This window comes from Hyla sarda, chromosome 6 (genome assembly GCF_029499605.1).
Source record: "Hyla sarda isolate aHylSar1 chromosome 6, aHylSar1.hap1, whole genome shotgun sequence".
Taxonomy (NCBI): domain Eukaryota; kingdom Metazoa; phylum Chordata; class Amphibia; order Anura; family Hylidae; genus Hyla; species Hyla sarda.
In genome coordinates this window covers 59,901,873-59,917,901 of record NC_079194.1, presented here as the reverse complement: position 1 = coordinate 59,917,901, position 16,029 = coordinate 59,901,873, and the positions used below count along the sequence as shown (strand labels likewise).

The 16,029-nt window shown below is 43.5% G+C and overlaps 1 protein-coding gene across 7 annotated transcripts in view; it reads right to left on the bottom strand.

The window, feature by feature from the left end:
* The window catches only part of DMC1 (DNA meiotic recombinase 1), a 130,348-nt gene that overhangs the window by 91,028 nt on the left and 23,291 nt on the right, over positions 1–16,029 (bottom strand). For all 7 annotated transcript variants that reach the window (XM_056523866.1, XM_056523870.1, XM_056523871.1 and 4 more), the window contains one exon: positions 11,359–11,447. In XM_056523866.1, coding sequence (XP_056379841.1) covers positions 11,359–11,415 — 57 coding nt within the window. In that variant the 5' untranslated portion in view covers positions 11,416–11,447. The remainder of the gene's footprint in view (positions 1–11,358; positions 11,448–16,029) is intronic.

Sequence of the window (16,029 nt, the reverse complement as noted above, 5' to 3'; positions counted from 1 at the left end):
TTGAGACTTAGAAGAGGATTTAGAGTTTTTAAAATTGTAGGAAAATTTGGCCCAAGGCAGAAGGTCGACCCAATCATCTTGATGGGATGAAACAAAATGTCGCAGGTAGTCACCAAGGATCTGGTTCACTCTTTCCACTTGACCGTTGGATTGTGGGTGCTAAGCAGATGAAAAATTTAATTTGATTTTTAATTGACTGCAGAGTGCCCTCCAGAATTTTGAAACAAATTGAACGCCTCTGTCAGAGACGATGTGCGTGGGAAGCCCGTGGAGACGAAAAATTTGAAGAAAAAATTGTTTCGCCAACTGTGGCGCGGAAGGAAGACCTGGCAGAGGGATAAAATGAGCCATTTTATAAAAACGATCAACGATCACCCAAATGACTGTGTTGCCGTGAGAAGATGGAAGGTTAGTGATGAAGCCCATAGCAATATGGGACCATGGCTGTTCGTGCACTGGCAGAGGAAGGAGAAGACCTGCAGGCTTCTGGAAGGGGTTTTTTCAAGGGCACAAACGGCACAAGCCCGAACGAAATCAGTCACATCCTTCTCCAGGGAACACCACCAATATAGTCGGGAAATTAACTGAATGGATTTTTCGATTCCAGCGTGGCCAGCCAAATGAGAGGAGTGACCCCATTTGGGGATCTTGAGGCGAAGACGTGGAGGGACAAAAGTCTTTCCAGGAGGAATTTGCACCAGAGAGGCTGGGGCAGAGGAGATCAGGCACTCAGGAGGTATAATGTGCTGTAGAGGAGCCTCAGACTCGGAGGCATCGGTGGAACATGATAGAGCATCAGCCCTGACATTCTTGTCAGCAGGACGGAAGTGTATTTCAAAATTGAAGCGGGCAAAAAATAACGACCATCTAGCCTGGCGAGGATTTAACCGCTGGGCGGACTGGAGGTAAGATACATTTTTATAGTTCGTGTAGATGGTGATGGGACGAATGGATCCTTCCAAGAGATGTCTCCAATCCTCAAGCGCCAACTTAATGGCCAAAAGTTCACGGTCTCCAATAGAATAGTTTTTTTCTGCAGGAGAGAAGGTTTTAGAGAAAAAAACGCAAGTGATGTTTTTTTCAGAAGCGTTTTTTTGAAGAAGAATGGCTCAAGCTCCGACCGAGGAGGTGTCAACCTCAAGGAAAAAAAGCCTTCATAGGCCTGGACAGGACCGGTGCCGAGGCGAAGGCGGCCTTGAGTCGGTTAAAAGCTCCATCCGCTTGGGGAGGCCAAGATCTTGGATTCGCGTTTTTCTTAGTCAGTGCCACAATAGGAGCAACGATGGTGGAGAAGTGGGGAATGAACTGACGATAATAGTTAGCGAATCCAAGAAAGCGTTGGATAGCACGGAGTCCAGAGGGGCATGACCAATCCAACATCACGGAGAGTTTGTCAGGATCCATTTGAAGACCTTGACCAGAGACTAAGTATCCCAGGAAAGGAAGGCTGCTGCGTTCAAAAAGACATTTTTCAAATTTGGCGTACAGATGATTTTCACGAAAACGCTGGAGCACTTGACGGACATGGAGACGGTGTTCCTCTAGGTTGGAGGAAAAAATTAGAATGTCATCTAAGTAGACTACAACGCAGGTATACAGCAAGTCCCGAAAAATTTCATTAACAAAATCTTGAAAGACTGCAGGGGCACTGCAAAGTCCAAACGGCATGACGAGATATACAAAGTATAGAAGTAGAGACAAAAAAAAGACAACCGGAAGGCAGCTCCTCGTGTATTACCCTTGGTAGGTGAGGAATCCACAGAACTTACTGGGTAAATACACCCAGGACTTTAGTTAAGATGGCCGCTCACCTTAAAACGAAGAAAAGTGCACATATCGCCCCTCATCCGGGGGAATCAAATGGTTGGGATAAGCTGCCAAGCCTGATGGTCACAGGAGGACGTTGATCTTCCTGTAGGAACTGAAGCAATTGAGTAAAAGAAGACCACTATAATCCAGGCGCTGCTTGATCCAAGGATGCACGGATGCAGGTAGATATTGTTAACCAAATACTTTTATTTATATTACAGCATACAAGTTAGCAAGATCATGACGCGTTTCAGGGTCTGCTACCCCTTCCTCAGATGATCTAAGGTACTACTGACACCAGCAGACCTTATATAGTATCATAATGGAGGTGGTACAGGTCAAGGGGGTGGGCTTGATGTGATGTCACATCCAGTCCACTTACAGGCGACATAATAGAAGATACACAGAGAAATACAGATTCTATGCCAATATAGTATAGCTGTATACATACAGGGTAAAAACCAATGACAATAGGAAAAAAATGCAATAAAATACATAAAAACAGCTTATAGCTGTCACCACATTGGTGGGAAATGCATCCCGGCAGTAATACATCAGAACGAGGCTCCGTTGAGGGAACTGTAGCGATAGTAAACATTGTAACATGTGGAGCCATTTGTAAACATAGAAGCCCCGGTGTACAGAGAGAGCTGACGGGTTCCCCGCACGCAGCACGCGCGAGCGTCTCACTGACAAGCATCTCTATGGACGCATCGCTAGGCCAGCAGCTCTGTAAACACAGAGGCAGCCATTCAGATTTCCGGGGGCGCGGCCTGCGGCGGAGTATCTTCAGCCATACAAGAGATAGGATCACATTCTGTATCCCAGGTGTTATAGCTACGGGGTATCGTTCTAAGAGGAAAGGAAAAAGAAAAAACAGCTATATTAGCAATCAGAGAAGAAAGGAGGGGAATTATTTTGCTATAAGGTGGGATAAGAGAAGCCATCTGGCTGCTCTTTACAATAGAAGGAGTGATGTCTCAGGGCCGTTGCCAAGAGCAACAACAAGGAGTCCTAATCCATATACACTTTTCAGACTGAATAATATGGCCACTAAATTAGTATGTAAGGCACATATTTTTATGGACTATAGGTCCTATTTGGAATAATATATAAGGACATATCTTGTGAAATATAAGTCCCATTCAGGATATATATATCTCATAATGAAAGGGAAAAAAATCAATTGTGTGTATACAGTGTAATTAGATCTCAATTATTATAAAAACAATTTTAACCCGATAACGACCAAGGACGAGTATAGACAGAGGGAGGGGGCTCCCTCTGTCTCCTCTGCAGCACCCCGCAGCGCGATCGCGGGGTGCTGTGTGTGGCCGCATTGCCGGGAGTGAAGTTCACTTCACTCCCGACAGTTTAACCCCTACAGCCGCGGTCAGAAGTGACCGCGCGCTGTAAGGAGTTCTGACAGAGGGAGGGGGCTCCCTCTGTCTCTCCTGCAGCACCCCGCATCGCGATCGCGGGGTGCTGCTGCATACCTGGGCAGCCGGGGGTCCTACAAAGACCCCCAGGTCTGCCCTGGGTATTGCCTGCCAGTGAAATATGCTGCCTGCTAGTGAAAACTGGCAGGCAGCATATAACTACAATGCTTTGGAATACTAAGTATTCCAAAGCATTAAAAAGTGTAAAAATAAATAAATAAAATAAAAGTGTAAAAATGTAATAAAAGTGTAAAAAAAAAAATATGTATTAAATATACATTTATTAAATGAATCTAATTAAAAAAAAAAGCATAATGTGTAGGATCGCATTGGCGGACATCCGCAGCATGTAATATGCTGCGGATGTCCGCCACGTGATCCTACACATTATGCAGCAGTCACGGTAATGAGCTCGCTGCTGCGGCTGGGTAGCTTTGTGCGTCCACTCATAGCGGCGGATTTTCCGCCAGCAGTCATGAGTGGACACACTGAGCTACCCAGCCGCAGCAGTGATGGATATATTCGCCATGAGCGGGTGCTTATTCCCACAACATGGCGGATATATCCATCAGGAGCCTTAACTGTCACAGACAGACGCGTTATACTGCCAGCCGACCAGCCAATAACTTGTAGGGGTGCGGTATATAAATGGGGTCACTTGTGGGGGTACTGTTCTGCCCTGAAAGCCATATGGCGCTCCTCTCCTTCTGAGTCCTACCACGCGGCCAACCATATATGGCCAAAGCGGGGGTATTTCCGAACATGGGACAAGCAGCTAAATAAAATATAGGGTGCATTTCTTTCAATATCAGAAGTGATGTACAAAAAATATGCCCCCCAAATGATGCATTTGTGAAAAATTGCAATTTTCGAATTTTTAACACTGACTTTGTAATAATTCCTGCCAAAAAACTATGGTGTTAAAATACTCACTGTACCCCCTAGCGAATACCTTGAGGGGTCTAGTTTTTAAAATGGGGTCATTTGGGGGGTGTTCCTATGTTCTACTACCTTTTAATTTCTGCAAACCTTGCATAGCACATAAAAAAAAAATATTTTAAAATTTTCAAAATTTCAAGTTAAATTGTTAGGGTTCTAACTAATTTAAAATGTTAATTCAAAACTAAAAAATGACGTCAAAATAAAGTAGACATCTGAAAGTATAAGTTTCATGAACTATTTGGTCAGTAAGTATAAATATATGCAACCAATTAGTGTTAAAATAGCAAAAAATCGTATTTTTGGAAAAAATTTCATGATTTTTTGCATTGTAAAAAAAAACTACAAATGATATCGGCTTACTTTTACTATGTACATGAAGGACAACTTGTGACAAAAAAAACAATGTCAGAATTATCGTGATTGGCAAAACGTTACCAGAGTTATTCTCTAATAAAGACAGACATCCCCGATTTGAAAAAACAGGCCTGGTCTTTCAGGGGCGTACAGGTTTATTTGCATTGGTCCTTAAGGGGTTAATATATATAAATATATGAGGAAATTAATAAGGAAAGGCCATAAAAAGTTAGAGGATATTAAAACGTGTGGTCATTGGAGTATAGGTATATTAACATTTCATCTGAGGGCTAATCCAAAGGAAAAACGGGGGCAGACAATATCACAAAGATAAAAATATATAAAATACATTAATGGAAGATAATCCATATATATTACATCCTTAGATTTTTACAGAGCACTTTCCACCATTTCATTAAGACCTCACGGAACAAGAGTCTGGAGTTTAAAAATTCAAAAATTCTCTCTCCTTCTCAACAGATTAAATCTTTGGGGGTTGTCCAATGCAATATTTTCTATGGCTGCAAGTTTAATGCAGCCAAAATCTGAACAGTGATGAGAAACTAGATGCCGAGACACACTGTGTAATGTAAACCCAAGATTGGTTTTGCTCCGGTGTTTGTTGATCCTGTCTCGAAGGCATTGTGTAGTGCGGCCCACGTATTGCAGGCCGCAAGGGCACTCTAGCAGGTATATGACAAACCTCGTTGAGCAATTAATAAAGGTCTTAATATTAAAAGTCTCATGAGAAATATTAGAGCAGAAACTTTTAGTGCGATTTGTAATTGTGTCACAGCACTTGCATCTCGCATGGCCACATTTGGAAGACCCAACTGTGGTTAGGAAGGTCTGTGTGTTTTTCTTAGGTACCTTTAGTCTACTGGGCGCTAAGATATTCTTGAGTGTCCGGTCCCTTCTAAAGGTAATGCCAGGCTTGGAGGGAAGCAATGGTTTAAGGAAAGGATCTTTGCATAAAATGTGCCAATGTTTATCAAAGATTTTACGAATGGCCTGATTATCTTGGTTGAAGGTAGTTATAAAATTACTAGACCATTCTGGTGTGGATTTCCGCTCCGTGTCGCCTATTTGCGTTCTCGGGGCTAGACACTCCTGCTGAGTTAGAGGTTTAGCTCTATCTAAGGAGGATTTTACCAATTTCGGGGATAAACTCCCTGACTTCCAATTTGTCCCACTATGTGGACCTACTGCTTCAAAAACATGTTCTTTGTCTCAAATCTTTCCTGAAGGACACAGCACAATTGATCAGTAGTGTAGTAGACACACCATGGGAAGACCATTTCCATCTGGTTACCATGGACATTTCATCACTCTATACGGTCATTGATCATGAGTTGGGGGTCAATACTGTCAAACATTTCTTTCTACAAGATACCACCATGCCAGATGCACAGACAGATTTTATTCTAGATAGCTTGATGTTTATTTTAAAGCATAATTACTTTGAATTTCAGAAACAGATATACTCTCAAGACACGGGTACCGCTATGGGTTCCAAAATGGTGCCCAGTTTTGCTAATTTATTTGTAGGGCTGTTCGAAGAGACTATAATTTACACACCCTTTATTTTTACAGAAGATACATTGATGATATTTTTTTCATCTGGGATGGTGGTATCACAGAGCTTGATGAGTTTTTAAATGACCTGAACCAAAACCAATGGGCTTTAAGTTTTACCCAGTCTGTTTTTACTAATTATGCAGAGTTTTTAGATGTGGTGATTTTTCATGATGATGCCAAAAAATTACGCACTAAGACGCACTTTAAAATGGTAGACAGCAACAGTTACCTAGACTTTAGTAGTACACATTTTAAAAAATGGCTTACTAACATTCCTTTTGGACAGTTTAAAAGAATCCGTAGGAACTGTACACTACAGGGTGATTTTGACAAACAGAGCAAAATACTGGAAGCACGCTTTGCTGCTAAAAAATATCCAAGAAAATTGGTAAAACCCTCCTTAGATAGAGCTAAACCTCTAACTCAGCAGGAGTGTTTAGCCCCGAGAACCCAAATAGGCGACACGGAGTGTAAATCCATACCAGAATGGTCTAGTAATTTTATAACTACCTTCAACCAAGATAATCAGGCCATTCGTAAAATCTTTGATAAACATTGGCACATTTTATGCAAAGATCCTTTCCTTAAACCATTGCTTCCAAGCCCGACTATCTTTAGAAGGGGCCGGACACTCAAGAATATCTTAGCGCCCAGTAGACTAAAGGTACCTAAGAAAAACACACAGACCTTCCTAACCACAGTTGGGTCTTTCAAATGTGGCCTTGCGAGATGCAAGTGCTGTGACACAATTACAAATCACACTAAAAGTTTCTGCTCTAATATTTCTCATGAGACTTTTAATATTAAGACCTTTATTAATTGCTTAACGAGGTTTGTCATATACCTGCTAGAATGCCCTTACGGCCTGCAATACGTGGGCCGCACTACACAATGCCTTCGAGACAGGATCAACAAACACCGGAGCAATACCAATCTTGGGTTTACATTACACAGTGTGTCTCGGCATCTAGTTTCTCATCACTGTTCAGATTTTGGCTGCATTAAACTTGCAGCCATAGAAAATATTGCATTGGATAACCCCCAAAGATTTAATCTGTTGAGGAGGAGAGGGAATTTTTGGATTTTTAAACTTCAGACTCTTGTTCCATTAGGTCTTAATGAAATGGTGGAAAGTGCTCTGTAAAAATCTAAGGATGTAATATATATGGATTATCTTCCATTAATGTATTTTATATATTTTTATCTTTGTGATATTGTCTGCCAAGGTTTTTCCTTTGGATTAGCCCTCAGATGAAATGTTAATATACTTATAATCCAATGACCACACATGTTTTAATATCCTCTAACTTTTTATGGCCTTTCGTTATTAATTTCCTATTTATATATTATTTATTTAAAAAAAATAACTTTTTTTTATATATATTTATATATATTATTAAAATTGTTTTTATAATAATTGAGATCTAATTACACTGTACACACACATAATTGATTTTTTCCCTTTTATTATGAGATATATATATCCTGAATGGGACTTATATTTCACAAGATATGTCCTTATATATAATTCCAAATAGGACCTATAGTCCATAAAAATATGTCCCTTATATACTAATTGAGTGGCCATATTATTCAGTCTGAAAAGTGTATATAGATTAGGACTCCTTGTTGTTGCTCTTGGCAACGGCCCTGAGACATCACTCCTTCTATTGTAAAGAGCAGCCAGATGGCTTCTCTTATCCCACCTTATAGCAAAATAATTCCCCTCCTTTCTTCTCTGATTGCTAATATAGCTGTTTTTTCTTTTTCCTTTCCTCTTAGAACAATACCCCGTAGCAATAACACAAGGGATACAGAATGCGATCCTATCTCTTGTATGGCTGACGATACTCCACCGCAGGCCGCGCCCCCGGCAATCTGATTGGCTGCTTCTGTGTTTACAGAGCCGCTGGCCTAGTGACGCGTCCATAGAGATGCTTGTCAGTGAGACGCTCGCGCGTGCTGCGTGCGGAGAACCCGTCAGCTCTCTCTGTACACCGGGGCTTCTATGTTTACAACTGACTCCACATGTTACAATGTTTACTATCGCTACAGTTCCCTCAACGGAGCCTCGTTCTGATGTATTACTGCCAGGATGCATTTCCCACCAATGTGGTGACAGCTATAAGCTTTTTTTATGCATTTCATTGCATTTATTTCCTATTGTCATTGGTTTTTACCCTGTATGTATACAGCTATACTATATTGGCATAGAATCTGTATTTCTCTCTGTATCTTCTATTATGTCTCCTGTAAGTGGACTGGATGTGACATCACATCAAGCCCACCCCCTTGACCTGTACCACCTCCATTATGATACTATATAAGGTCTGCTGGTGTCAGTAGTACCTTAAATCATCTGAGGAAGGGGTAGCAGACCCTGAAACGCATCATGATCTTGCTAACTTGTATGCTGTAATATAAATAAAAGTATCTGGTTAACAATACCTACCTGCATCCGTGCATCCTTGGATCAAGCAGCGCCTGGATTATAGTGGTCTTCTTCTACTCAATTGCTTGAGATATTCAAAGTGTCCATCTCTAGTGTTAAATGCGATTTTCCACTCGTCACCCTCACGATTCGAATGAGGTTATATGCGCCCCTTAGATCAAGTTTGGTAAAAATTTTTGCTCCGCGCAGTCGGTCAAAGAGTTCAGAGATAAGTGGCAGAGGATATCAGTATTTCACTGTGATTTTATTAAGACCGCGGTAGTCTATGCAAGGCGTAGATCCGTCTTTTTTGGCAACAAAGAAGAATCCATCTCCGGCTGGAGAAGAAGATTTCCGGATAAAACCTCTTTTTAGGTTTTCCTGAATGTATTCAGTCATGGCTTGCGTTTCTGGAGCGGAGAGTGGGTAAATCCTGCCACGGGGCGGTGTGGTACCAGGAAGCAAGTCAATAGGGCAGTCGTAGGGTCTGTGTGGTGGTAAGACCTCTGCTTGCTTTTTACAAAAAACATCAGAATAGTCCTGATAGGCCTTAAAAAGGCGTGGCAATGGTGTAGCGATGGAGACTTGGCTGGTAGGAACAGACTTGAGACATCGCTTGTGGCAGGAAGATCCCCAACTTTTAATATCCCCAGTGGCCCAGTCGAGGGTAGGTACGTGACGCTGGAGCCAGGGCAAGCCAAGAAGAATTTCAGAGGTACAGTTGGGCAATACAAAAAATTCAATATTTTCATGATGGAGAACTCCAACGCTCATGAGCAAAGGTTCTGTGCGGTAACGCATGGTGCAGTCCAGTTTTTCTCCATTCACTTATGAAATGAAGAAAGGTTTGACGAGATGGGTAACAGGAATATTGAATCTGTTGATGAGTGAAGATTCAATGAAATTTCCTGCTGAACCTGAGTCCAGAAAGGCCACAGCGGAGAAGGAAGTATTTGCGAGTAGAGAAATCCGCACAGGTATAGTCAGTCGTGGAGAGGATGAATTCACACCTAGTAACGCCTCTCCCACGTTAACTAGGTGTGTGCGTTTCCCTGATGCGGAGGACAAATAGGACAGTCCTTCAGGAAATGTTCGGTACTAGCACAGTACAGGCACAAATTTTCGTTCCTGCGGCGAGTCCTCTCTTGTTGGGTCAGGCGAGACCGATCCACTTGCATAGCCTCCTCGGCGGAAGGCACAGGAACAGGTTGCAAAGGACACTGGAAGAGAGGTGCCAAGCGAGGAAACCGCCTGGTGTGAACAAGATCCTTTTCCTGGCGAAGCTCCTGGCGTCTTTCTGAAAAACGCATGTCAATGCGGGTGGCCAAATGGATGAGTTCAGACAGGGTAGAAGGAATCTCTCATGCAGCCAGAAAATCTTTGATGTGGCTGGATAAACCTTTCTTGAAGGTCGCGCAGAGGGCCTCATTGTTCCAGGCTAGTTCAGAGGCGAGGGTGCGGAACTGTATGGCGTATTCGCCCACTGAAGAGCTCCCTTGGACGAGATATAATCGAGACGTCTCGGCTGAGGAAGCCCGGGCTGGCTCCTCAAAGACACTGCATACTTCAGAGAAGAAGGACTGAATGGTAGCAGTGGCAGGATTGTTGCGGTCCCAAAGCGGTGTGGCTCAGGACAAGGCCTTTCCAGACAGCAGGCTGACCACAAACGCCACCTTAGACCGTTCTGTGGGAAACTGGTCCGACATCATCTCCAGGTGTAGGGAACACTGGGACAGGAACCCACGGCACAACTTAGAGTCCCCATCAAACTTATCAGGTAGGGACAGGCAGAGTCTAGAAGCGGCAACTCGCTGCGGAGGAGAAGCTGGAGCTGGCGGAGGAGATGGTTGCTGCTGTGGAAGCAGAAGCTGCTGTAGCATGGCAGCCGACTGAGTCAGCTGTTGTCCATGTTGGGCGATCTGCTGAGATTGCTGGGCGACCACGGTGGTGAGGTCAGCGATACTGGGCAGCGGCACCTCAGTGGGATCCATGGCCGGATCTACTGTCAGGATCCGGACTGGTATGCGGGGAGGGCACGGGTAGTGGATCCTCTGTGCCAGAGAGGCGATGGCATGGGCCGTACCAGCGGAACGGAATCTAAGGGATTACTGGTTTTCACCAGAGCCCGCCGCAAAGCGGGATGGACTTGCTGCGGCAGGTACCCCCAGGTCGTTCCACCCGGTAGTGACTCAACCTCTCTGGCAGCTGAGACAGGCGCGGGACACAAGGACAAGGCAAAGGCAAGGTCAGACGTAGCAGAAGGTCAGGGTAGGTGGCAATGGTTCGTAGTCAGGGGCAACAGCAAAGGGTCTGGATACACAGGCAATAGGCTCACAATGAACGCTTTCACTGGCACAAGGCAACAAGATCCGGTGAGGACAGGAAGGGGAAGTGGGTTTTTAAGTGTTGGGAGTGATTAGGAACTGATTGGGCCAGACACCAATTAATGGTGCACTGGCCCTTTAAATCTGAGAGACCCGGCACGCAAACGTCCTAGAGAGCGGGACCGCGCGCGCCGGGACTGAGCAGACGGAGGACAGGGCAGGTGAGCAGAACGGGGTGCGACCCGCGAGCAGACACGTCCCGCCGCGCGGATCGCAACCCCACAGGGGGAATCAGAGCAGCGCTCCCGGTCAGACTCGCTGCGAACAGGAGCCGAACACCGCGAGCGGTCCGGGGGAGGAGAGGGACCCGGAGTGCTCGGCGTTACACCTTGTGTAGCCATTTTTATTTTTTTTGTTTAATTTACTGTAAATAGTATTATTAATAAATGTATTTACTGTTTATTGTATTTAAAATTATTACCTCATCATCGTGATATTCTATTTCTTCGTCCATCACTTGGTCCCCCATTGATTTCATAGTGGCAATAGAAGATAATATATTAAATGGTCCTGTACAATATACAAATAATGGAGGAGATTTTTAAGAAAAATGCACAAGAAATTTTGCAGTAACTGCTCCAATAACATGGCAAACAAGCTAAGTACCAAATTTATTATGCAATTAGACACGTTAAGTGTTCCCTTGTTGGTTTAGAGCTAAGTGCAACTGGGCGGAGCTCCACACCAGAGCATTGATCCATGTTCACACTACTGAATTGTTTTGACATTTTGAAAAGGGGCAAAATAAGTAAAATGTCCTTTATTTAATAATAAGTAAAATGCACTGTTAACCCCTTAAGGACTCAGCCCATTTTGGCCTTAAGGACTCAGACAATTTAATTTTTACTTTTTCATTTTTTCCTCCTCGCCTTCTAAAAATCATAACTCTTTTATATTTCCATCCACAGACTAGTATGAGGCTTGTTTTTTGCGCGACCAGTTGTCCTTTGTAATGACATCACTCATTATATCATAAAATGTATGGCGCAACCAAAAAACACTATTTTTGTGGGGAAATTAAAACGAAAAACGCAATTTTGCTAATTTTGGAAGGTTTTGTTTTCACGCCGTACAATTTCTGGTAAAAATGACATGTGTTCTTTATTCTGAGGGTCAATACGATTAAAATGATACCCATTATTATATACTTTTATATTATTGTTGTGCTTAAAAAAAATCACAAACTTTTTAACCAAATTAGTACGTTTATAATCCCTTTATTTTGATGACCTATAACTTTTTTATTTTTCCGTATAAGCGGCGGTATGGGGGCTCATTTTTTGCGCCATGATCTGTACTTTTTTTTTGATACCACATTTGCATATAAAAAACTTTTAATACATTTTTTATAATTTTTTTTTTAATAAAATGTATTAAAAAAGTAGGAATTTTGGACTTTTTAAATTTTTTTTCGTTCACGCCGTTCACCGTACGGGATCATTAACATTTTATTTTAATAGTTCGGACATTTACACACGCGGCGATACCAAATATGTCTATAAAAAATGTTTTTTACGCTTTTTGGGGGTAAAATAGGAAAAAACGGACGTTTTACTTTTTTATTGGGGGAGGGGATTTTTCACTTTTTTTTACTTTTACTTTTTTTTACATTTTTTTTTACACTTGAATAGTCCCCATAGGGGACTATTCATAGCAATACCATGATTGCTAATACTGATCTGTTCTATGTATAGGACATAGAACAGATCAGTATTATCGGTCATCTCCTGCTCTGGTCTGCTCGATCACAGACCAGAGCAGGAGACGCCGGGAGCCGCACGGAGGAAGGTGAGGGGACCTCCGTGCGGCGTTATGAATGATCGGATCCCCGCTGCGGGCGATCCGATCGTTCATTTTAATCGCAAACTGCCGCAGATGCCGGGATCTGTATTGATCCCGGCACCTGAGGGGTTAATGGCGGACGCCCGCGAGATCGTGGGCGTCGGCCATTGCCGGCGGGTCCCTGGCTGCGATCAGCAGCCGGGATCAGCCGCGCATGACACGGGCATCGCTCTGATGCCCGCGGTTATGCTTAGGACGTAAATGTACGTCCTGGTGCGTTAAGTACCACCTCACCAGGACGTACATTTACGTCCTACGTCCTTAAGGGGTTAAAGTACACCTGCTGGTGTCTAACATGTAAGGCTAGATTTACATTGGCATTGTGCTCTGTCCTGATAAGGGCGCATTCGGCTTTTTTTTGTTGTTGTGTGCACTGGTAATTGAGACATCTTTCTTGTAATGTCCATTTACCATATTTATCGGCGTATAACACGCACTGGCAAATGTTAGGAAAAAAATAAATGTAAAATAAATGACTTGGAAGCTCTGAACTAAATGCCTCATCATCCCCCCAACTTTGATTCCCCTTGCTCCTCAGTTTGGTTTGTCCCCCCGTGCCACATCATTCCTCCCCTTTTATCAGCCCCTGTGGCACATTTAACCCCCGCCTCCTTTCCCCTGAGCCCCCTGTTCATCAATTCCTCCCTGCTCATCATTCCCCCCCTGCTCATAATCCCCCCGCTCATCATCCCCCTTGCTCATCACAACCCCCCGCCTCATCACCCACCCTTGCTCACAATCCCGCCCAGCTCATTATTCCCCCTTTGCTCATAATCCCTACCCCCCTGCTCATTATACCCCCCTCCTCTGCACAGCGTCAGGGACATCACTCCTAATTCCCTGCAGCTGCCGCTGGTCAGAGTGGCTGCAGTGCCGCTGCTGGTTTAAGTTTAGCTGGTTTTAGAACAGTCACCTGTGGCGGCTGCAGGGAATGAGGAGTGATGCTGTGCAGAGGAGCCGGCAGGGGACGTCACTCGTCATACTTTACTATCCACACAGCCCACAAGACCCGCTACCTGACCTGAGCCTGCCGGAGCACGACCAGTTAAGGGAATGAAAAAAAAAATTTAAAATCAGGAGCCCGCAGGAGCCGCCGCAGGTCACTGTTTTAAAGTGGCCACGGCCAGGCTGCTGATCTTTAACAAGCAGCTGGTGCTGCTGCCACTTTAAATCAGTGACCAGAACATGTATCGGCGTATAACATGCAGGCAGGGTTTCTGCCCTAAATTTAAGTTTAAAAGTGCGTGTTATATGCAAATAAATACGGTATGTGTATTTTGTATTTTCTGCTTTGGGTCCTGTTCAGACATTAGGTTTGTGTCTGAACAGTTTCTATGTTAATTCTCCCTAGGATGGGAAGAGTTAACCTTCTTGACCTCAGCACTGGGAGAATATATAATACCTCTTCACGTTTTTAGACCTGTATTCTGGCCATGTTGGTGTCATGTCTGGGCAGGGAAGGAGTGCACACTGAACTCACCCACAGTCTCTGTCCCTGCCTACTTACGTACCCGCCCTAGGCAGCGGGTCTGTAACCACGGTGCCAGTCCCTTCCTATATAAGTGAAGGCCATTAACAGTCAACACAATAAACTACAATAATACAGACACAGGTCAGGGTACAGTAGGGAGCAGACAGATTAACAGAAGTAAAACTAACTTACACACACAATAAGTCAACATCCACTATCCGCGTCAAAACCAGAAGTTATCAAAGTACAAAAACGCTACTACCAGAGAGAAGAGTCAGATTGCGGAGCCAAAAGGGTCAAAATGCCAGATATCACAGATACAGTATAAAGCTAGCTAGTAGATAAACAGAGCTCTTCTGCAGGCAAAGATTGGGAATAGACTGCCAGCTTAAATAGGCCGAGGCCAGGTGCTCACATTAGAGATGAGCGAACCGAAGCTGACGAACCCAAATTCCTTACGAATTTCATTAAATATTCAATTTGCAACTATTGCGAATATTGCCGCAATTCTATCGCGCGAATCGCTTCATTATACTCTATTTTACAGCGTTCCAGGCTAAAGGAGACCTAAAATGGCAGATCCACATGTCACTACATGGGGCAGGGGATTATGGGAGGGTGGGAAAGTACAGCGGGTAGGGAGGTAGGCGGGATGACCCGGAATCACATGCGAGCTGCAGCCTATCAACATTCATTGACCCCTGTGATGTCACAGCCCTATATAATCGGCAGCCATCTTGTGGATGCTCATTTCATGCCATATACACTGCAGAGATAGGACGGACTGCGTGTCTGTGTGTGTTACACAGACACGCTGAATTGCTTATACCACAGCGTTCCACAACTGCTAGTCACATCAGCATTGTGGACAGAGAGAAGAAAAGTGCTTTGCTTGTTCTGACTGAGAAGGATTTTACGCCATAAACCTCCTATTCACTTTATTGAGTATTTCATCAGAGAGCTGCCTGAACTTTATGAACCACCTTATCACAGGAGGCAAGAAAGATTTTTCAGCACAATTCTGTGCATTTTTTCCACAAAAATCATCTGCTGCTTATAATTGTGTGTAGACGGTATAAAAACCAGTTCACACCACTCTTAACACTCTGTGACAGAGTGCAATTTAGGGTTTAATCCCTGTTTTTTTTTTTTTTTTTTTTTTTTTTGTGGTGCTGCACTGTTGTGTCCTGCTGCTGTGCAAAAATACATTCTTTCAGCGGACTGTAGTGCAATTCTCTGCCCTCATACGTGCATACCACATACCTACATGAAAGCAGTCTACTATTTTGTATCTGTAACAAGTCTAGATACAGGGAAAGTTCTGGCAAAAGTAATCACCGGCTGGTGTTTTACAAAAATACTGATTTTTTTTTACGTAATGTTGCGCATTTTTTTGTCCTCATACGTGCATACCACATACGTACATCTAATAAGTGTACCATTTTGTACCTGTTAATCTGTCAAGGGCCTACATACTGTGAAAGTCCAAGCAACAGTACTCACCGGCTGGTGTTTTACAAAAATACTGAGTTTTCTTGCGTATTGTTGCGCATTTTGTTGCCCTCATACGTGCATACCACATACATACATCTAATAAGTTTATCATTTTGTACCTGTTAATCTGTCAAGGGCCCACATACTGTGAAAGTCCAAGCAAAATTACTCACCAGCTGGGGTTTTAAAAAAATACAGAGTTTTTAGGCGGATTGTAGCGCATTTTTCTTCCCTCATCAGTGCATACCGCATACGTCCATCTAATTAGAGAACCATTTTGTACCT